This window comes from Ceratocystis lukuohia, assembly GCF_044167205.1.
Source record: "Ceratocystis lukuohia strain C4212 chromosome Unknown Supercontig1_pilon, whole genome shotgun sequence".
Taxonomy (NCBI): domain Eukaryota; kingdom Fungi; phylum Ascomycota; class Sordariomycetes; order Microascales; family Ceratocystidaceae; genus Ceratocystis; species Ceratocystis lukuohia.
Window position 1 is genome coordinate 5,358,453 of NW_027263520.1, and position 21,358 is coordinate 5,379,810.

Genomic DNA, 21,358 nt, shown 5'->3' on the forward strand with positions numbered 1-21,358 from the left:
GCTTGGCCACGTCCCAAAGAAGGAACCGGACTCTGCTTTAAGCTTGCGAGCCTGAGGCTGAGCTTTCTAGCAACGGACCGAGCTTGACATATATACATACATATCCCGTACAGCCACACCACCCACTACTTGGCCCCGTTTCTTCACTTTTATTTAATTCGGGACACATCTCTTGCCCTTGTCTTGTCCTTGACTTCTCTGATTCTTACACGCACACACACACACACACACTCTCTCTCTCTCTCTCTCTCTCTCTCTCTCTCTCTCTCTCCCACTCTCACTCACACAATGGCCCCCATCCTCAACCGCACACCACTAGCCGCCATCTCCTACCAGGATGATAACGGCGACCACATCCGTGTCTTCTACCAAGACATGGATGGCTACATTCGCCAAAGCTTCTATGACACTGGCAAGGGCTGGAACGAGCGTAAGAACGATATTGTAGGCAAAGCGAAGCTTAACACCGGCATCGCAGCTATTACCTGGAACAACGGCAAGGAGGTATGCATAGCCAGCTAGAAAAGCCCTTCTGAATCCCCTGCGCTAACACCTTTTCCGACAGATCCGCGTGTACTTCATTGGCCCGGAAAACACCATAGTCGAAGTAAGTGTCTCTCTTTTGCTTCCAGGAATTGCACAAACAACCCCGAGCTAACAGGCATCCCACCATAGAGAGGAAGCTCCGGCAACAACACCTGGTACTATGGTCCTCTAACTAAGGAAAACCATAAGGCCGCACCCTACTCCAAGGTCGCCGCAGTCGGCTACCATGCCAAGTCTCCCGCCATCATGCGCATCTACTTCCAAGACCGCAGCAATAAAATCATCGAGCTAGTGCAGCGTGGCGATGATTTTGCTTCCTGGGAGAAACGCTCGGAATTCCCTACCGCCTCTCCTGGCACCGGTCTGGCCGTTACGCCCTACCAGGGTCTAGACGCCAGCAGTGTTTATCTATACTACCAACAGGCTAGCTTAATGCCTACTCAGCTGCTTCTGGACGATGCCAGTGCACACACCAAAGGTCAGTCAATTGTGCGCAAGAAAACGTGGGGTAGAGAAGTATGCGTCATTAGGGTTTCCAGTGACGGGTTAGGGTCTTGGTTTAGGAAGGGTTAACTAACGTCATGTCGTGTCTACACCTAACAGGCGAACTTGCCATCAATGGCTACTACTCTCTCATTGCCTCGCTAGCTGCTGTGGCCTGGGACGGCGAAGAGACGCGTGTGGTGGCTGTTTCAGACGAGAACAAGCTAACCTTGACAAGCATTGTCCACGGCGAAGCACACGCGACTGAGCCGCTCTACCCCGTGGTGATTCCCGGGTCAGATGTCGCGGTAGTTCGGCTGCGATCAGCTCCCGCACACCAGCGGATTTTCTTCCAGCGCTATGGAAGCATTATTACGGCACTGGGATCGGACGACAATGGCGAGACGTGGAAGATCCTGGAGGCGGGCATCCCGGTCGATGCATCGTCGACATTTGCGGTGCACGGCGAGCAGATGAGCGAGTGGTGAGAAGCAGAGGCAAGCTTAGCCGCCTTGCAAGAGCAATGGGTTGTGTTTTTTTTATGTTGTCTTTCTTTTGTTTATGCTACTAGGAGAAACGAAAACAGCGGGTATATATACACAGGGTTAATAACTGGAATTAATAAACTACGGTGCCATAACACACGGACAGCCTAGATAGGAGAAGGGCTGGGAATTATCTACAGCAAGAACAAATAGCAATCAACAGGGAACACAGTTTAGGCCAGGATAACAGCTGCCGCGGCCACACCGGCGGCAATAGCACTCATGATACCGTTAGTAGTTCCAGCGGCTCCCGATTCAGGGTCGCTAGTCGAAGATGCCGACGCAGAGGAAGTGGACGAGCGCGAGGTGGTAGAACGCGTGGTAGTCGATGTCATACTAGTTGAGAGCGTCGTGGTTCTCGAGGTTGTTGACGATGTAGTGCTAGTTGACGAGTGCGTTGTGGAGGTGCTGGTGGAGGAGGTGCTAGAGCTGCTAGTGGTGGAGTCGGTGGTGGTGGTGAAAGGAAGCGACGTGGTAGTGACGGAGTCGGTGGTGGAGACGGTCAAGGTGTCCGAACCGGTAGTAGAAGCCAGAGCAGTAGAAGCGGCAGTGTCAGTGGCCATGGAAGTATCCAAAGAAGTAGCCGATGCAGTCAGCGAGCTAATGGCAGTAGCAGTGTCTACATAAGTGTTAGTCTACGTTTTAAAGAGGGAAAAGAAGAAGAAGAAGAGGGAAAAACTTACCAATAGCGCTTTCGGAGGCGCTAACAATAGCAGTAGGAGTACCAGTAGCTTGAGATATCTCCGTAGCCGCGCTAGTAGCCACAATGGTGGCATCCGTTGGCAGGGCCGTCAAAAATTGGGTTGAGGCGACAGCTGATCCCGTGTACCCAGGGCAGCCAGGGGCCTGGTTAGCCGGTAGACGGCCACCACCACAGTCCACGATAGAGCACACCTCAAGCGAGCCAGGTACATACCACACGACACTGGCATACGGCGTGCCGTCAGCATCAAACATGGTGGTAGTGTAGCTAGAGCAGCCAGCCAGATCAGTTTTGGCAAGGGTGGCGGCAGCAAAGGCCAGCAGAGCAGGAGCGGAGGAGCGCATGGTTGCGTGAGGAAAGCAAAAGGCTAGGGAGAGGGAGAAGAAGAAGAAGAAGAGCGCAAGGCGTGGAACTGGCTGGTGGATTGCAGGTGTGCGGCAAAAGACAACAGCAACAGGAGCAAAAGCAACGCGGACCAGAGCTCGTTCAAATAGTCTCGCTGGATAGAGGCGAACACAGATTGGCCTCAGAGTCCTAGGCCTCTTGCAGCTCCGGAGATTAAGCTGAGACAGCTAGTCTGTCGGCCGCAAGACAGCTTGCTGTATGTTGTTCTAGACAGCCTGTATAGACACAGGAGCTCAGCCAACGGCAGTCCTTAGAAGGCGCCGTGGTTCTCAGTGCAACGCAGCCACCCGTTTGTGTGTTTCTGCATTTTTGTGTGTTTGTGTTCACCTGCGTTTGTATGCTGTACTCCCTAGTCTAATCTCTCTTACGCTGGCTTCCTCTGCTCGTGTTGCTCTTTTTGCTTTCTTGTGCCACACTAGAATGTCCGGCGACCCAACAATGGCCCTGTTTGTGCGTCAGCTCAGGTGTCTTCTTCCCTAGGGCCATCTTTAGTGTCACCATGATGTTCCCTGCGAGATCCTTTATTGCCCCTCGAAAACTCTGTTACGGCAGTCTAGGTTCCATTGAAAGAGTCACAAAATGTGAGACTGCCTGATGCAGGGGCTCTAAATGGAGTCTAGAAGTCAGCCTAGAGAGGCAACAAAAGAAACAATGCGCAGGCTTGACAACAGGGTCTGTTGAAAAAACAAGAGATACGCCACTTCTACAGCATAGGCCAGGCAGCTGTGGCTGGCTGCTAAGTCTCTTGGTCTCGGTGTAGGGGATGTGGCTTGGAAGTACCTGCTTGGTGGCCTATACCTGGTTTGTACCTTGATTTCCAAGAGAGACAAATAGCGAGCACAAAAGAAGAAAAAAAAAGGGAATATGTAACCGACGTTGTGGGTATAGGGAGCCGCAAGGGTCCGGCCAAATCTTTGAACCGGGCTTATCAAGCATGTTGAGCCATGCATGCTTTGTAGAAATACGAAGTTTGATCACCAAAGCTTTGATGGAAGAAAACGTGGGATTGAAAAATGATGCCCTGAGATCCCTCTCGTGGGCTACTCAAGCCGATTATCATATCAGAAGGTTACACCGTGGTTCTGCAGCATGTGCTAGGGTTCTCGTGTGCACAGTCCTGATCGCTTGAAGGGTGACTTGCGGCCATGTCAAGCTCCGTGCAAAACGGCCCCATACGGGTTTGTCACTTTTCCCCGTGGTGTCGTAGCCCATTGTATTTCCATTACGTTTCTTTAGCGCATCGCCCCAGGCATTTCTAGCCGAGACACATCATCATGTGCTAACATTCCACTCCACATTGCAAGTACGGAGTTGCCGTGATCGTGCATAGGCCAACGGTTGGTAGGCCAGTGATCCGAATTGGGAAGCTAGATATCACTGACTGCCTAGGGAAATTGAGTGACACGACCGGCGTTTACATCAAGAGATGCGCATAATTAGCTTATGTGGATATAGAAAGCGTAAAGCGGCGGCAAGAGATGGAAGCGAAGCCAGGAGGAGGGAAAGGTTTAAATAGCGGGCAGACGTCCTCAAAGACCTAGGTTCTTAGGATGTATGCTCTTCACCTCACTTCGCTTTTGCTTAAATCGCGCTCTCCACCCTTCTCTCTACATCCTACTTCTCGTGCTGCCTCTCAAGCCATGCGCTCTTTCGCCCTCCTCGCCTCTCTTCTCCTGCCGCTTCTAGGCGTGCAGGCCGGCAAACTTGAAGAGAATGGCTATACAGTCACTTATGACGAGGACCCCGAATCCAGCGTAAACATCATGTCCCCATCCTACACCGAGTACACGCTGAACTCGATTTCCATTTACAAGCAAGAATCCAGGGCTGTAATCTACATTGCCGAGAACAGCTATGAGCCCCATCATGATGGACAGCTTTCGCTAGCGGAGATCTTTGAGGAGGTCTGCTCCTTGCGCGACACCGTACCTGGTAATCTGGACCTGTTGGTTTTTGACGATCTTGACTCTGCGACGCAGACTAAAATCAGTACATACCGCCGGCAGAAGAAAATAGACCGCGAGGAGGATATCGAGTTTACCCCCGGCACTAGAGGCTGGAGCGAGTTTGCCAACCTTCATTACTACAGCAAGGCCAAAGCGGTGAATCCCGGCAAGAGTATCAGCAAGATTCAGATCAAAGTTATGGAGGCTGAGAGATTGTGGGATTGGGCTGATAGAGATGGCTCTTATGACGCCCTTTACTTTACCTACTCCTCGTAAGGCCCTAGGATTTTGGGGACCTTGGGGGCTTTGTTTCTTCCACCGGGAAATTTCTTCATAGGACACTTAACCCCAAGACAGTGGTCCGTTAGGGCTGCTTCGTCTCCGGCCAGCCTGTGGCCTAGGCATACCGGCGACTATATTTTGACAGGCTGTCATTTAACCGACGGACAATATATTTGCATTACCTTATACCAAATTGTGGATTTTTTTTTGTTTTTCATTTTTGCTGACACTGACCATGTCCCCTGATTATCGTCTATGCTCCCGCCCAAAAAAAGAAAATTGGCATGTCTGTCTCTTGATCATAGCCACGTATTTGCGCAGGGGAACAAAAAGAAAAAAGAAGGCAAACATTTAATAGTAAATAAGAAAAAAGATAAGCGCAAGCGTATTCGCACCTCCCCAACTGGGAATCGAACCCAGGTCACCTGCGTGACAAGCAGGTATGATCACCACTACACTATTGAGGACTCGCATACTGGGAGAGGCATTAATAGCGATTGACAGGGATGTTTATCGCCGATTAACCCTTGTTTCGGGCTATTTATGGACTATTCGCTAGGGTTATACGAAAATACGCTTAGGGGACTTTACAAAGCAATAAAATAACAAGAATACGAAAATACGAAAATACGTCGCGAAATAACAAAATAATGCAATAACAGTACGGAAAACTTCGCCTCTTGTCTTTTTTTGGTGGCTTTTTTTTTTGTTACTGCGGCACTATAGCCGCGATAGCGCGTAAACGAGCAACAAGTTAGCTGGGGAGCAGTTGCGCTTCGCTCGTCAAAATTCTATAGTGCCTTCAGAGGGATAATTCTGCCTGTCCGGTCGCCATTCTGGCGTTGTTTGATCTCTGTGATTCCCGTAGACGCTAGATAAATACAATTCAGTTCAAAACTTCAGCTCCAGAAATAGACAACAACCCTAATTAGCCCTTGGTTATACATTCTACAATGAAGATGGCTAGCACAGCGGATAAGGACAAGTTGCATCAGGCGGCCCGTCCTCGGATTGAGGCCGCTGCGATTAACACGGCCAATGAGGTCATCAATTAGGAAATTACCAGCGTTACTCGACCCATGGGGCTGGAGCAAAAAAGAGAAATTTTCCACAGTGGGGCAAGAGGAAGCCGAGACGTCCATAGGACAGCCTGAGAAGAAGGGCAAGACGCCGCAAGATGCCGCAAGACGCCACAAGGAAAACATCAGGGAACACGCCCGCCGAGCGAGAGCGAAACCTTGCTATCGCTATGGGCCGCAAGTTGATAGCCATGGAAAGGAAGCAGACGGGGCTAAGGGGAGTGCATCCCAAGCCTTCGTCCGGGGACCCGCGGCTGACGAGGAAACGACCGCCAGCTAGCTACGAGTTTGCAAAGACTTTGAAGGCACGCCCAGAGAGTTCTCAAAGCAGAAAGTACCCAAGCACACATGTGCGCGTCACTGGCCGATTGGACTTCTACGTCCTTGGTGAGGACGTCCCTGTGCTCACAGAAAACGAGACGAAGAACGGTCCATGGGGCAAATCGCAAACAACCCGGTAGAGAGGTCAAAGCCATGGAATAACAGATGGAAACGAGACAATGCAAAGACGCTACTCTCCGCACTGAAATTGGCCGGCCGGCTGGAAGGCCGTAGCTCTATACGAGCATGAAATCCGGGAGAAGCAGCAACACGACGCATCTATGATAAAATGTATGAGCAGAATACCATTTCTGTCCTTGTGCCGCACTTTCTAGGACCCGAGGTGCAGGCTCTGCGGGAGCTTAGTCCGCTCAGAAAAGGAAGACTCCGAAGTTAGCTGACAGCAGCTAACCTAGCCGCGCTCAACAAGAAAGATAAACATGCACACAGAGCCATTAGGGTTGTTGACTTGGTCATTGCGCCACAAACCACGGTAGGTAAATGGGTGGCCAGCATGAAAGTCATGCTAGGTAGCACCAGTGGCCACGAGGTCCTGCAAGTCGAGGTAGGGGCAAAGGCAGCCTGGGAAAGTCCCGAGACCAAATGGAGGCTGAGGAGGGTAAAATTGGATAGTTTTGTTGCAAACAAGAAGTGAACATGCTGAAAAAGGTTCTAGAAAGCAACAGGGGCGGGCTAGACAAGACAAAGCTCCTAGCCTAGGGATTGGCCACAACAGTTGAGAGGACACTCGAGGCGCCGACACCAAAAACGCCCTCTACCGTCATGCTCAAAATGTGGCGGAGTAACGAGTACAAGGGACAGAACGCCCGAATGAGAAGAGCATGAACGGACCACCGTAGGCAGTCCGAAAACAGCGAGAAGAAGACCGAATATGGGAGACAGCACAAACTATGGGAGATCGCTGAAGCTAAAAAAAGACCTAATGGGCAAGCAAGATTGTGGCAGGCCAGAAAGAACCGAAGAGTGTCTTTTGCAGTCAAATGGACAAACGCCAAGACGGACAGGTGCATCTCACTATTGCAGAAAGGAGTGGCACTTTCAAGGGCCCAACCTAAAAGCAAACAAATCGCTACCACTTAAGCGAAAGCAGCCCTGTGGAGGCCTTCTAACATGGCTCCAGCGAGCAGACTGCATCTCTAACGGAGTCCATGAACTGGCGTGGGAACCGCTAGGCAACACGATAACTAGATTGTACAATCTATGGTTAGAGAGCGGACGCCACGCAGGTAATTTCAAAAGGGCCGACCTTGCGGTGATTCCCAAGCCAGGACGCCCACGCAACGAGCCGCGATTGCATCGTCTCATACCGCTCCTATCCACCCTAGGAAAGGGTCTCTAGAAGTCTTGTGGAAGAAGCAGTCGAGAAAAGATCCATTCCAAGGAACTACTACATCTTCGCAGTACCAAGGAGGGCAGTCGCAGACTTGCTCACTGAGCTACGTGGCAAGATAGAAGATGCACAATACCAGAAGAAGGATACCATATTCCTATCATAGCTTTTGGCTTGCAAGGAGCACGCGATGCAGTCGATCTAGCGAGAATAGAGCAGCAGCTGACAAAAGGTCGATGGCCAACCGAGCTGTTTCGATGGGTCCGAAATTTCATGGAGGAAAGGACCGCCCGCCCGCCTGCGCTTGGAAGAAGACTGGACAATGACGCGAGTAGAGTGATCCCTCCCGCAAGGCCCATGCCTGCTCCTGTGGTATGTAGACGATGGAGAACTGATAGTGACAAATCTTTGAAGAATAACTGATCGGGACTTCACCTAGATGCTGATCTCCTCTTCAACGCGCACATCGGAAAAGCTCCAGCGAACATCAACCGAGTGGCTAATGGCCTGAGATATCCGACTCGGCACTATAGAGGAGTAGATTCAACATGCATGCTAAACGCAGCCCGAGCGCTTGCGCTAGCCAAGACACTTTTGGCGACAGGCGCATGGAGGACTGACACACACTGGAGAAAGAGCACAAGCAGATTCCTGTAGACGGCGATAAAAACGAGTTCAACCCCCAACAAGCAGACAATCCAAGAGTTGTTCCTGTGCCTGTTTCATGGGGTTCTACGTTTCTAGCACCACCGCTTGTTATGTTTCTTTTCCTTCTCTCTCCTCTCTGGTGGCTATATAATAGAGGCGGGATGACAGGCTGGCATGAAATTACGCGGCACTTCTTTGTCAAAGCTCTATGATCAAATCAGCATTGCAGAAGCGCTGGCTCTGTCCAGTATCCAATCCTGCGTCGTCTGAACTTGGTGATTTCCGTATTCCAAGTTCAAACTCAGGACCAGCAAACAGTCTCCACGGGTTTATAGCCTCCCCAAGCTTGACAACAGCCTATCAAGGTGTGAGACAGTCTATAGTGCGCATAGAAAGAATACGGGCATCAGAATGCACTACAGCCCACAGTTTATGCGCGATGAAGATAGATGGTGTTATAGACAAGGCAGAGGCTATCATTCCACTCTCAATCAGAGACATAGCCAAGCCCCTGCCTCAGCTATTAGAGCCTAGAGGAGGAACTAGACAAGAAGGGGTGCTAAAGCACACATCGGCCTACTAGACACATGACTGCAGAATGTAGTCCAAGTGCACTTGGGCCACCTACAAATCAGTCCCTAAACGTAAGGCTCATCGGACTGACACATACATACCCGGGTAGGCTGTTTTAGGGGGGATCTTGGGCGTTTTGTTGCGTAGATCAAGTGAGCGTAGCAGCAGAGAAGACCCAACACGCTTCGGGATAGGGCACGAGCGCGTGTCTCTATCTCTCCGATACACCGCTAGCCTCGACATGTTATGTGGCGGTTCAGTCCGTGCAAGCGCTACCAAAACCAACAGACTCTCATGCAGGAGATAGAGGGAAAGGAAGCGGGCGCCATATGCATGCAGCAGGCACTGTAGATTAGCAATCTACTAAAACAATCAAACACTCAAGGCATAATCGTAGCACTACAATCGGAATAGCACATGAGGTCAGCAGCTCTAACATATACTAGAAACATGGTCTTACCAGCCTTAGTTCCCGTCAGCAGGATTTAGTCATGGTGGAACTGGCAGGGCAAGGGCAGCACATTTCCTGCGTGTACAATACTAACCCAGAGGACGAGTGCTAGGCCTTGGCACCCGCAAGCGTATATGATGGCTAGAAATAAAAGGATGAGACCTCATAGGCATTTAACCTATGCCCATATAGCAAGAGCGAGTCAGGATATCTCCTTAGCCTATAGGCAAGATGGGAGCAAAGGATGTCACACCGCCGGATAATCAAGATGATAGCGCATGCCTCTAAAATGAGGAATCGGCCTTGTTACGGCCCAACTTGGACGGCCTGCGCAAAACGGGCCCAACTGCGGGAAAGGAGAAGCATTCTCCAGAAAGGTAAAAAATGATTCATAGGCCCATTGCTGCCAAGTCTGGGGATCTCTACCTTCGGTAACCAACATGGCACTACAATGTAAATGGTGAGATCTTACATAGTGCTGTAGCATAAACAGCCACTAATTAGCGCTACGCCAAAGCAAGACAGAAGGAATACTTACAAGTCTCCAAGCCTAGCCATAGTCTGCCAAGATATAACAAAAACAAGACCAGAAGGCTTTGCACTGGAACCTCTAGTCAGTAGAGTGTTCTAGGTCCCAAGATACATCGGAGTCTCAGACGACAAAACAGCCGACTAGTTGGCCTTGGCCAGCTGGCTGAAGGAAGGGTAAAAGTCCTCTAGTACTAAACGACCATTTCCGGTAGCAGAGAGACGCCAGGAAGAACGGTCCATTCAGAGGTAGATAGAAGGCAGCAGTCTGAAGATTTAGTACCCATGAACAGCCTGAAGCAATTCAGTGTGAATTAGATAAAAGGCTACAACAAGACACATTAGCCAGCACATTGTCAGCAACACACTCTAGACTTGGCCACTTTGGAATTTACCATGCACATCTCAGCCAAAACGACGCCCAGATGCGCGCTGTCTGTCAAGTTCCAAGCTGTGATAAGCCAGGACTTCTGTTGTCCATGGAGGCTCGCACAAGGCTTTCGATGAGTTTTGTGAGAAAGCCCCTCATAGAAGGCAGCAGGGAAATCAACCCAACCGACCCAAATGGAGGGCATGTCGAGTCGACACAGAACTAGAGGAAGGATGTTTTGGATTTTCTTCGTCTGTTGACATCTTTCTTTCTCTGTACCATGACGACTAAAGCGCAGAACCGCAGGCCAACTTGGGGATATCAAAGCCCGCCTCACTCATTAGGCCCCAGTCAGCCCAGTCTTCTTTTGATAATGCTGATTTCAGTAAATGCTAAGTTTACGAACGCTTTGTTATGTCAAATAAACCCTCAAAATACTGGCAACTCCTATAAACGAAGGTAAGCAGGAAATTATGTCACAGGCGGCCCCAAACATTAATAGGCTAAAAAAGATATCAGCTAGTCGCTGCCACCACATCGTGGTCTTTGCTTCGGCTTGATATATGCAATGCATAATAATCAACGTTCCGACAGTCCGTTGTGGTCTTGCTTTCAAGGTTATGCTGTGGTCTGTGATACCTGTTAGGGTTGTCGGATACATAACCCTAGCCGTTGCAACGCCGACCACAGGCCCGTGCGGGGCTTTGTGTGTGAAGCGGCCCCACACGGATTTGATGCCTCTCTCCATAGTTGCAGGGGCTTCCTTTAATTTCATTACGTATTCATCGCGCATTAGCTTAAGCATCTTCAGCGGTAAAGTAGCATCGTGCTAGCACTTCACCCCATATCGCATGTACGGAGTGGCCGCGAGTGTGCATAAGCCATCAGCTGGTAGGTCAGCGGTCTGAATCGGAAAGCTGCACGTCTTCATTGATCGTGTAAGGGAATTCGGCGCTTCGGTTAGCGTGTGGAAGCGCAAATACGTGGAGACGAAGTTCAGAAGGAGGAAATGTTTAAATAGCAGGTGGGAATCTCGAGGTCTTGGGCTTTCGACATCTCTTCTCTTCACCCAACCTCAACTTCATTCCTTTCAACTCGCACTTTCACTCCTTCACACTCCTCGTCACTACATCCCGCCTCTCGTGCATTCAGAAGCCATGCGTTCTTTCTCCCTCCTCGCCTCTCTGCTCTTGCCCGTTCTGGGTGTCCAGGCCGGGGTACTTGAAGACAACGGATATCGGGTCACTTGCGACACCGAAAACCCCTACAGTGACGTCAATCTCATGACTGAGCGCTGGCCTGGCAATTTGGTGAACAAGATTGCCATTAACAAAGAGAGCGCTGTTGCTACAATCTACTCTGCCCGTAACAGCGAAGAGCCCGATAGTGAAAATAAGCTCACACTAGCCCAGATCTTCAGCGCAGTATGCGGCTTGCGCGAGACCTCGCCCGACTATATTAACCGAGTGGTCTTTGACAGTCTTGACTCTGATGCACAGGCGGTAATTTCTGGATACCGCACGGCGAATGGCAAAAACGAAGATTACAGCTTCACGGTTACCCCTAGTGACGATAGCTGGGATGAATTCACCAAGCTTCATTATTACGCTGATGCCAAATCACTGATCCTTAGCAAGGATATTAGCGAGATCGAGGTCACCGCTATGAATGTGAAAGACATTTGGGACTGGGCCGAGAGAGACGGCCACATCGACCTCCTTCAGTTCACCTACTCCTCGTAAGGTTCTTTCTAGGGGATTTGTCAGAAGAGGATGGCTATCAGTTAGACCTACTTGGTGCCTCGCAGAGTGGCTCGGAAAGGGATCTCAAATTGGTGCTAGAAAAAGCGGAACTCTAAGAGCGGAACGGAGCGTACCGGACTCGAAGTATTAGTTAGGCTAGGAAGGGGGTAAATATAGCAACATTAACAGCCATGGCCGCAATACAATTTCAGCTCAAGGAGTCTATCTTGCCGTTCTTAAGGGCTTATACACCCACCCCGCACTTTTCTCGTTGTTTCCTGGAAGGTCGCTAGAAAGGGGACTCGCTCTCTAAAGTGCTATGCTACAAGCTAGTGAAACTTTGCTACTGGGCGAGATGAAGCCCTAAACTCTCTACACTTGAGCTTAGATTTATTTAACGTCTTCGGGGAACCGGTACTTTGTGCCGTGTCACGTATCTGTTCTAGATAGGGTTAGGAGCGCACACAACATATTACATCATTGTGATCACGTGAGATACTAAATTCCGGAGCTAGTTTTGTGGCGCTCAGTTACACAACGCCCAAATCCCCTATAGACACGCTGGTATGTATCAAGCCACCCATTTTTTACAATAGCAAACCTTGCGAATATCATTCTTCTCCTAGGAAATAATGCCTCAAGCGACTAACTAATTATTGGGTGCGTGCCCTACAATGCATACCCTAGGTAGGTCCAAGGAAAGTGCGAAGAGCGGGCACAGGCCCATCACGATGCTCACCATCACAACTACCTATGGACAACCTATGCCAGAGACATCATGAAGAGCCCAAAACTGCCATCACAAAGGAACTACCTTAGAATTGGTCCCAAAATCTCTCTCGCTATTTCAGTTGTTTCTGTAGGGGTAATGCATTTTGCTCTTTTGGTGAGTTATATTCCTAATCCTTGTTCAGTCCCTTTGGAAAAAGCTTTTCACGGGTTAGAGAATGCACTACAACACTACCAGTCAGTCTATCACATCAAGGATGCGTGGGCACGGATGCTCGCTTGGTATATTTATAATTTTTATCTGCAGCTTCTTTTTTTTTCGCTTACCAATGCGATCCGTACGCTGCAAAGCTTTCAAAATCGCCAGCGCCAGGGAATGCATGGCAAAAAAACAACAAAAAACAGACAGTAGCCACAACCGGTAGACTCTGGGCCATCCATGGGCATTACAATCATTGCCCATCAATACATCTGTCAATTCACCTGATGGACAGAAAAGCAGCTTGATTTTCTTGTGATGACAGCCCCGAGCATGCTCGAGCCGCGGACATCGGAAAGTCATCGCCAACACCGAAAGCCTAGATGAACATTCTTTTTCCTCACCAAATATATCAAAAACAATATGCACAAAGTTCGTCGTGATATCCTCGACAGAAGATCACATGCTCCGGCGTTTCTATATTCTCTTTGCCATGATAGTTATGTTCTGTCTTTGTTTGTTGAATAGGAACGAAGCACACATGCTAGTTTTCACTCTTTGAGGCATACATGGGATGGGGCGTGGCAATTCCCTAGGCTTCCTAGTACAAGAAGATGAGCTATTGAGTCAGCCTCCAGCTTCAGTTTCACTTTTCTTTTGAGAAAAATGAGGCCCTGGCGTTGCTACCTGGATTTCCGGAGGATTATAGAAGTTCATGAGCGATCTCCATACCCTACAGCTATAGACAATCATGGCAGATAAACTTATAGCTCCGGAAAACGCCCTTCTCTAAGTAGGAGCTCAAGTATTCAGGAGCCTTTCCCTCTTAAAGAGCCCTAATAATACTCGGGCTGTTCGAGTACGGGGTCGAGGACATGAAAATCGGGCATGGCAAGTCCAGACCCCATTAGTAGTCTCAGCTTCATTGACGCCAGTCCCACTGTCAATTCCAGCTCCTTTATTGACGCCGATTCCATCATTCACACAGGTTCCTTCATCAATACCAATTCCATTATTGCGTGAAAATCGACGCCAGTACCACCATCCCCAACATCTGTTCGGAAGCTTATAAAACCCTCACCATCAACGACAGGGGGCCAGTTACACCTTGGTCTATGACGCATATTAGAGCATTACCAAGCGCATCATCAGTCCATAACATGGTGATGATCTAAATGTCATGTAGGACCCTGTTGCTGATAACCCTTCCTACCCCTTAGGTGCAACCACTACGACCTATATCTTTCTACACTCAGAGGAAGCACCGTGTATAATTCACACCATATTGTATGCACGGAGAGCCGCGATAGTGCATTGGCCATCTACCAGCGCTTAGTGGTCTGCATCGAAAAGTCGTACATTTTCTCCAGCAGCGAAAACTGGAGCCTATTTGCCAGTCTTCCTTATTACAGTGAAGTCGTGGCTAAATGGGACTGAAAAAAAAGAGAGAGCCCCTACGATATCATTGAATTTGCCGACTGCTAAATTGCAGAGCCTAGAGAGCCTTCAATCCAAGGCAATGAATGATCAGTTGATGCTATTTTGTCTCAAATTCCACCATGTTATTACAAGGTTCGCAGAGTGGATGCTAGGGTAGTGGCAAGGTACCGGACTCGGAAGGGGACTTTGAGCCGACACGGGAAAAGACGGACTTCTCAAGGGCAAAACGGGGTGTGCTGTGCTTGGGAGCGCACTCTTGGTTAGACCGAGAAGAAGATAAATATAGCAGCAGAGTAGCAGTACTGCAAACACCAACTTCCCACCTCCAAGACGGTAGTCACTAGAAAAGACGAAGGGCAGACTGTCGTGAAGGTTCTACCCCATATCCGGAGCAGCTTTAGGTGGATATCTAGAATGGCATTATGTGGTTGGCACCAAGTCCATCTCTATATAGAACTTGGTTAGACCTATAGATATTACGCAAACTAACATGTCGCAACATTGGCCGTAAGCTCTCGAATGATGACATAGGCCGGTATTGTCTCGTTGTTTTAGGGAACGTTGATTCCTGGGTCATACCGGGATCTGGCTTCTCTTCTTTGTGATCTTTGCAGCTTCAAAGCGACATATGGCCTGGCCTTTCTTAGAGAAACGAATGCTTGCGGAAGTTGGCTACTATGAAATGTGGAACTGTTGTTGAGAGAGCCTCTGGGTGGGATTGTGCGGGTAAGTCTCGGGTGATTTGGTAATAAGCGCTTATCAGGGAGTTAAGAAAACTAACTGATGCAGGATAAATATAAGTTACTTGGAATGGAAAATGTTAAAACTGCTCCTGAATTCTTTTTATCCCAGCTCGCTCAGATTTAACTATTCCTGATGTCCTATTTTTATACCAATCTCCTTTTTTCTCCGATAAGCTGAGTTCTTACAAATTCTATCCAGAAGGTTCTCGCGATAAAAAAGAATTCAAGGCCAAAGTTCTAGCATGCACTACGGGTCACGTGACGCGACGCCACGCTATGGGGAATCTGACTTCAGTCGGATCAACACTGGGTAAACCTGAATAGCTGTGATGATAGAACTTAACCCCTCAATAAATCAATAGAAAATCAACATACTTTACAACTATAATCTGAATACGAGTCAACGCCAACACCTGGCCCTGATGCATATTTAAATTTCATCTTGCGTTAGTAACCTCTCAGATTTCTTCGTTACCATGGTATTAGCCGACGTTCTACCTAGCAGGGTGTGTATTCTCCATAACAAGCCCATACCATACCTCCACACTCACGGTCCCCCCCAGCATGATCGAGCACTTGGAATAGTCCGCAACAGGTTAAATGTGTTTCTAAGAAATGCAGTCATTAAAATAAGGTGCTTGAGTGCAGAGCCGTTATTCGCTCATGAGAGACCTGGCTATTTTAGCAGTCGGCAATCTGGATTTCCCAATCTCCGGCTTAGTAATAGAGAAAGACTACACTCGGGCGAGGACACCCCCCTACCAGGCCTTCCATGCCTGTAACCATTGCAGAGCGTGCTCTCCACACACAAGCCGCTTATTCATATATATTAGTGTTCTAATATATGTAGGGCAGGCATGTCTTCTCTTTATACAGCACAAATCAGACGATGCTTAGCTCCGGATTTTGAGCAGTAGTAAATATAAAAAAAAGGTTAAAAATACAGCCCCCAGTCACTCACCGCCCCCAAGTCTTCGCATCAACTTTGTCCGATACTGCGGGCTCTGGTTGTCATGTTTTCCCGAGCTTTTCTTGATAAAAGTGCAGGGCAGTAAACCCCGTCTCTGCTCGCTCTCATAGCACAGATCTTGTTGCTTATTATATCTCAAACGCCAAGAGATCAATGGTCCAGGGGATAATAACAATGGTGTTGACAGGCAGGCCCAAGTGCATGATTTGAGAGTTCCTGTGCCGGGGCCCTAGGTTCTTGGTGGAAAAGAGAAGGCCCCGCCAAGGGGCATGTTTGGCACGTCTACGAATGCAACAGCACCGCCAGAAGGACGCATGAATAATATGTGAACAAAAGGAGGGAGAGTGTAAATATCGCGACTGTCGTGGCGCGGATTAGGTCTTGTGCCGTTTTCGGTTCCTTTTTAGGGGAGTTGGGGGCGTCAGTTTTCTGGGCATTGCTTAACTCCGCACTCCAAATTACACCGCAACTTAGTTCTGCTAGCGGTTAGTGCTGCAAACTAAGGGGGCCTATAGCTACAGCCAAGCCAGTAGTAGTGGTGGTAGAGCCCCCTGTACGCCCTGGACCTGGCGGCAAGCCTATCGAGGGCCCTACAAGCTTAGAGTTTAGTGCCTGAGTCTAATGTGCCAACACGAGCCCTTGCCCCTTTCTCTTCTCTCTGTGGGCTTTTGGTGCATTATAGCGGCGGGGATGTATGATACGATTGGGGGGACTGTTTCAAGGAAAGTCAGAGAATAGTCTTCTCGTACAGCTCTTAGATGGTATTAGAGCCCCTTCTCTATTTCCTTCGAGTTGATTTCAGGCCGGGGGGCTCGGTTGACGGAGCACGGACAGAGCAAGTATAAGAAGGCAGGAAGAGAACGAATGTGAAGAGCAGAGCAAGCTTCTAGTCTGGCGCTTGTTCTGCACTTTCTCGTCTGTCTCTTGTCTTATTAGTCTTTAATTATCTTCTATTGTCTATCTTTCCCAAACTCCTCTGGATTTGCTGTGCATTCTTTTCTTAAGTTTTTGCATTTGTTTTGTTTCTCTCACTTATCCAGCCGTATATATATACACATACATATTTGTATGCTTCATACACCTCTTTGCCTGTAGAGGATATTACATTACATCAACAACACAAGTCCACGAAAAATCAACGAAAAATCAACAATACCGCCATGCACTACTCTGTCTTCGCTTCCGTTTTCCTCGCTGTTACTGGCGCCAATGCCGGTGTTCTCATGCCGGGGTCAATTACTTTGATTGAGCCTTCCCAGTGCCCTTCCAATATGCACGAGCTCAGCACCCAGTCCGATACATGCTGCATGTACAGCTACACCTGGGTAAGCAAGCCACATAGACAGCACATACAGCGCATTCGTTGTCCCCTGTTCTCATGCAACTCCATGACTAACCATACAATAACGTATAGTCTCAGTGCTGCATCAAGGACGAGTCGTCCTCGGATCTATTCCCCAGCTGTACCAAGTTCGTGGCCGAGTGGAACACCGATTTGCGAAAGAGAGACCATGGTACCGACGGGACCGCGGATATGGCAAAATACTGATGCACAGTGTATTTCCGTGAATGGTGGTGTATCGGCATACACTGCTAGCCATGTTGCTAGGGAAAGGGGCCATCAACTCCGGGACCTTCTATCCCTGAATGAGCATACGACCGCTATTGTTTCTTTTCTTTTTTTATTACATTGTCCTATAAGCTTTTCATTTTTTTTTCGTTTTGCATGCGGGAGCGATCGGGAGTTAAAAGACATTAAGAGAAACAAAGACGAGATATTCACTTGTATATGTACAAACATCCAACTCACAAATCAGCCACATACAGCCCTCTTCAAGCTGTTGCCTGTTTATTTTTTCACGCCCGCACGGCGACGAACGCCCGCTTCTGACTTTTCCAGCGACACTTGCGATGCGTTGGCATAAGAGTCGATAATGATGCTCGTGTCAATATTCTCCTCGAATACGTTGACCTCGGTTTCGGCAAACTTGCGGGCCGGGATGTTCTGGCGGAAGAGCACATCGAGTTCACCAAATGTACGGCCCATGGGTTCGGGCACGCGGAAGTATGTGTAGATAATACAGAGGAAGCAAACTCCGGCCTAAGCGTGACGTTAGCATGGTGGATAGATGGAACACTCGGACAATATCTGCTTACCCAGAAGAAGCCAGCAAAGTTGCTCCAGTTCCATGCGCCAGGGTTAATCATGTACGGGGTCAGCACACTGCATACAATGCCAACCAGAATGCTGTCACGTAGAAATACGTTAGTACCAAATATCACACACCAACTCTAACTCGAGAAGTTGCATCAGCCATCACTCACTATAACACACGGCCCAGCACCACCGTCTTAATCTGCAAACGACGCGTCGAAATCTCCGACACCAACGAATAGCACACCGTGCCCACCGTAAGTTGGTACATCATAGCCCAGCACAGCATAATGCTGCCAGTAGCCAAAGACGCCTCCTTTTTGTGTGTCTCTGGCGCCAGACCCAGAAAGCCTAACACCAATAGCATCAGACAAAGACCACATAGACCGTACAGATACAGCGACCTGCGGCCAATGCCCAGGCTCATCATGAACCACGCGCCAAAGACACCAATCATGTTGATTCCGTACTGGCCTAGAGCAAAGGCATACGACAGGTTCTCCGATAGGCCGGCTTGCTTGAGGAAATACGTCGAGTAGTTCGAGAAAGAGTTGCCCGAGAGATTTTGGATAGCCCAAACCATGCAAACAATCTCGGTGCGGCGCAGATCCGTGCCCTTGAAGCAGTCCCAGTACGTAGCGCCTTGTGTGGTCTGTGACTCAAGCGCCTGTGTATGCACCATCATGGCAACGGTCTCGTCAGCGTCAAATTCGGTGTCATCAGTCTTGGTAGTCAAGCGCTCCAGCGAGTGCTTGGCCTCTTCCAACCGGCCCTTGCGCACCAGCCACCACGGACTCTCAGGAGCGAACCAGATGCCAATCATCAGGGGCACCGGCCACATCCACTGCAGCGCGTACGGGATGCGATATGACCACTCATCGTCGCGCTTGAGCATGCTCATCAGCACTCCAATCCCAATTTCCTGGCCCAGACCCCAGCAGAAGTTGACGTAAGTAGTCAAGTAGCCACGCATGGCTACAGGACACACCTCACTAGCATAAGTGATGGTCAGGGTCTGGAACACACCCCACGGAATACCACACAGGATCTCGGCCACCAGCAACGTCTCAACGTTTTGTGCGGTGAAGAAGATTGACGTGAAGGCACAGATCAGCGCCAGGCACGTAATAACGGTGTAACGGTACCCAAAGCGCTCCGATGCCCAACCGTTTATCAATAGGCCAATCAGCTCGCCAACATTAGCCCCGTTGCTTAGTCCAGCCTGCCAGGACGCAGGCACCTCCCACGTGCCATCAGGCAATTGCTGGCCGTACTTACGGTTGAACTGGTCAAAGGCGTAGAAGTTGTTGATGAGGCAGATGTCATAGCCTTCCATGACAATGCACGTGGAAATAAGCATACTCCAAAGGATAGCCTTAGGGTACATCTTGAGTCCTTGCTTCAAAGTCATGCTGTGCTCCTTTTCCGTAGCCTGGCGAGCCGAATCGAGGAACTGGGCTAGGGCTTTTTTACCGCTACCATTTCCACCACCACTGCCACCAGCGCCACCAGCGCCGGTATTGGATATATTTCGGATTTCGATGTCGGCCGAGGACTTGCTGGCCTTGTGGTCCAAATGTTCTAGCTCAACGTTGACCGAGTCGGCCACGGCGGCCATCGTGAGGGTTTGCGACATGATGACGAGAAGGGAAAGACGAAGACAGGGATCAGGCGCCGGGGACCGGATCGGAGGGCCGCAAAAGAGACAATAACCAAGAAATCGCTGAAAAATAGAAACGTACAAAGCGAAGAATACCGCAATAGAAAAAAGTAATAGATGAAGCCCGAGGAATAGTAGAAAAGACGAAGGATAAAAAAGACAGAAATCAAAAATGAAGCCCAGAAAATAAAAACTCAGAAATAGGACGGACATAACCCCACGGTAAAATGGATCCACTTCCTTCCCCATATCATCCAATCCAGCACCAAAGCCGGACAAGATAACGATAGTCGAAGCCATCCCAGAAGAGGCAAGACCTCAATGAGGTTTATTCTCCTAAGCTATTACCACAACCGCCTTAGGCAGCTGGCCCGTAACTGGCCGTCATCGGTGAGGCCAGTCTTGACAACACGCAGACACGCCTGCCCTAAATTCCCGTCCCTAATTTGACCGTCAGGGTCGCAAGCGACTCTCACCAAGAACATCCTTATTGTTCTTTGTTTCTCGCTCGCTCTTATTTTCTGACGTTTCTCTCCCGCCAACACTAACGTGCATATGCACATGCATATGTCATCTGCTTTAAGCGTGTAAACAGAGAAGTATATTGTATAGAGCGGCTGCAGGGACCAGGGCACAAGACCCCCCAAAAAAACTTCTAGCCAATGAACAAAATAAATAAATGCAATCTCTATTTTTCCCTGGATCAAGCGCGCCCCGCTTCCTTCTTATTCGTCGATTTTAGGCTAAATTAGAAGAAGCCCCCTGGGCCTTTTTAGCTCTTTTTTATGAGAAGGGTTGGTATGACCCTAATTCAGTAGAGGCCAGCGGTCCCCCACTTACAAACAAGCTTTGTTGTCTCATTTCCCGCCACAAGGAGGGGAGGCAAAAGCAAGAGAAGGACACAAGGAGGTACCTGTACTTGTAATGTTGCCTTCATTAGGAGTTGTACCTGTCTGTACCTTATGGTAGCTTACCCACCATTTTCATCCTACATATTCTCCACTTTTTCCCTGTAGTTCGACTTAATGGCCGCCCAATTCAATCACGAGTTCGCCTCCTTTCTAAATTGTTTCGATGAGATTGGCAACCGGCCTGTCCACTGTCTTTCTTCCTCTTTTACTCCTTGTCTTCTCTGTCGCATGCCACCTTTTATTTTTCTCAAGTCCTGTTTGCGTTCTCTGAGAAATTCAAGACTATCGCGCACCACTTCATTATCAACTTTAGGTACCTTTTCTATTAGGCCCTCTTTTTTAATTTTTTTTTTCTCTTTTCTTCCTTATTTTCTGCCACCTAAAACACGTGAACGAACAACTTCGGCCCTTTACTTTTCTCTTTGTACGGCTGCCCACTTTCTTGGTGTCCTTGCCTTTCGCCTTCACCGCCTTCACTATTGGCTTGCACTACTTGCCCTGGTTATGCCCAAGAAAATAAGTGTAAAAGCTTTGAGCTAAAAAAAAAAAGCACAGGAAAGGAAAGAGGAAAGTGCACA

The 21,358-nt window shown here is 49.0% G+C and overlaps 7 protein-coding genes across 7 annotated transcripts; 5 read left to right on the forward strand and 2 right to left on the reverse strand.

The window, feature by feature from the left end:
• Positions 1-288: 288 nt before the first annotated feature.
• Positions 289-1,517, forward strand: HOO65_011314 (Fucose-specific lectin; the record flags this gene model as incomplete). Its single annotated transcript, XM_071005921.1, has 4 exons — positions 289-504; positions 566-607; positions 676-1,024; positions 1,150-1,517. 4 exons carry the CDS (start codon positions 289-291, stop codon positions 1,515-1,517), a joined length of 975 nt encoding a protein of 324 aa, XP_070863135.1.
• A 230-nt stretch (positions 1,518-1,747) lies between these two features.
• On the reverse strand, positions 1,748-2,621 carry HOO65_011315 (siderophore biosynthesis protein; the record flags this gene model as incomplete). Its single annotated transcript, XM_071006090.1, has 2 exons — positions 1,748-2,193; positions 2,258-2,621. 2 exons carry the CDS (start codon positions 2,619-2,621, stop codon positions 1,748-1,750), a joined length of 810 nt encoding a protein of 269 aa, XP_070863136.1.
• A 1,701-nt stretch (positions 2,622-4,322) lies between these two features.
• HOO65_011316 (uncharacterized protein) lies at positions 4,323-4,904 on the forward strand (the record flags this gene model as incomplete). The annotated part of the gene is made up of 1 exon (XM_070999942.1): positions 4,323-4,904. The coding sequence occupies one exon, from the start codon at positions 4,323-4,325 to the stop codon at positions 4,902-4,904; it is 582 nt and encodes a 193-aa protein (XP_070863137.1).
• A 1,183-nt stretch (positions 4,905-6,087) lies between these two features.
• HOO65_011317 (uncharacterized protein) lies at positions 6,088-6,450 on the forward strand (the record flags this gene model as incomplete). Its single annotated transcript, XM_070999943.1, has 1 exon — positions 6,088-6,450. The coding sequence occupies one exon, from the start codon at positions 6,088-6,090 to the stop codon at positions 6,448-6,450; it is 363 nt and encodes a 120-aa protein (XP_070863138.1).
• Positions 6,451-11,388: 4,938 nt separating this feature from the next.
• Positions 11,389-11,973, forward strand: HOO65_011318 (uncharacterized protein; the record flags this gene model as incomplete). Its single annotated transcript, XM_070999944.1, has 1 exon — positions 11,389-11,973. The coding sequence occupies one exon, from the start codon at positions 11,389-11,391 to the stop codon at positions 11,971-11,973; it is 585 nt and encodes a 194-aa protein (XP_070863139.1).
• A 5,241-nt stretch (positions 11,974-17,214) lies between these two features.
• Positions 17,215-17,603, forward strand: HOO65_011319 (uncharacterized protein; the record flags this gene model as incomplete). The annotated part of the gene is made up of 2 exons (XM_071006227.1): positions 17,215-17,379; positions 17,469-17,603. The coding sequence occupies 2 exons, from the start codon at positions 17,215-17,217 to the stop codon at positions 17,601-17,603; spliced, it is 300 nt and encodes a 99-aa protein (XP_070863140.1).
• A 300-nt stretch (positions 17,604-17,903) lies between these two features.
• On the reverse strand, positions 17,904-19,845 carry HOO65_011320 (Maltose permease MAL31; the record flags this gene model as incomplete). Its single annotated transcript, XM_071005604.1, has 3 exons — positions 17,904-18,155; positions 18,212-18,278; positions 18,380-19,845. 3 exons carry the CDS (start codon positions 19,843-19,845, stop codon positions 17,904-17,906), a joined length of 1,785 nt encoding a protein of 594 aa, XP_070863141.1.
• Between the last annotated feature and the right edge of the window lie 1,513 nt (positions 19,846-21,358).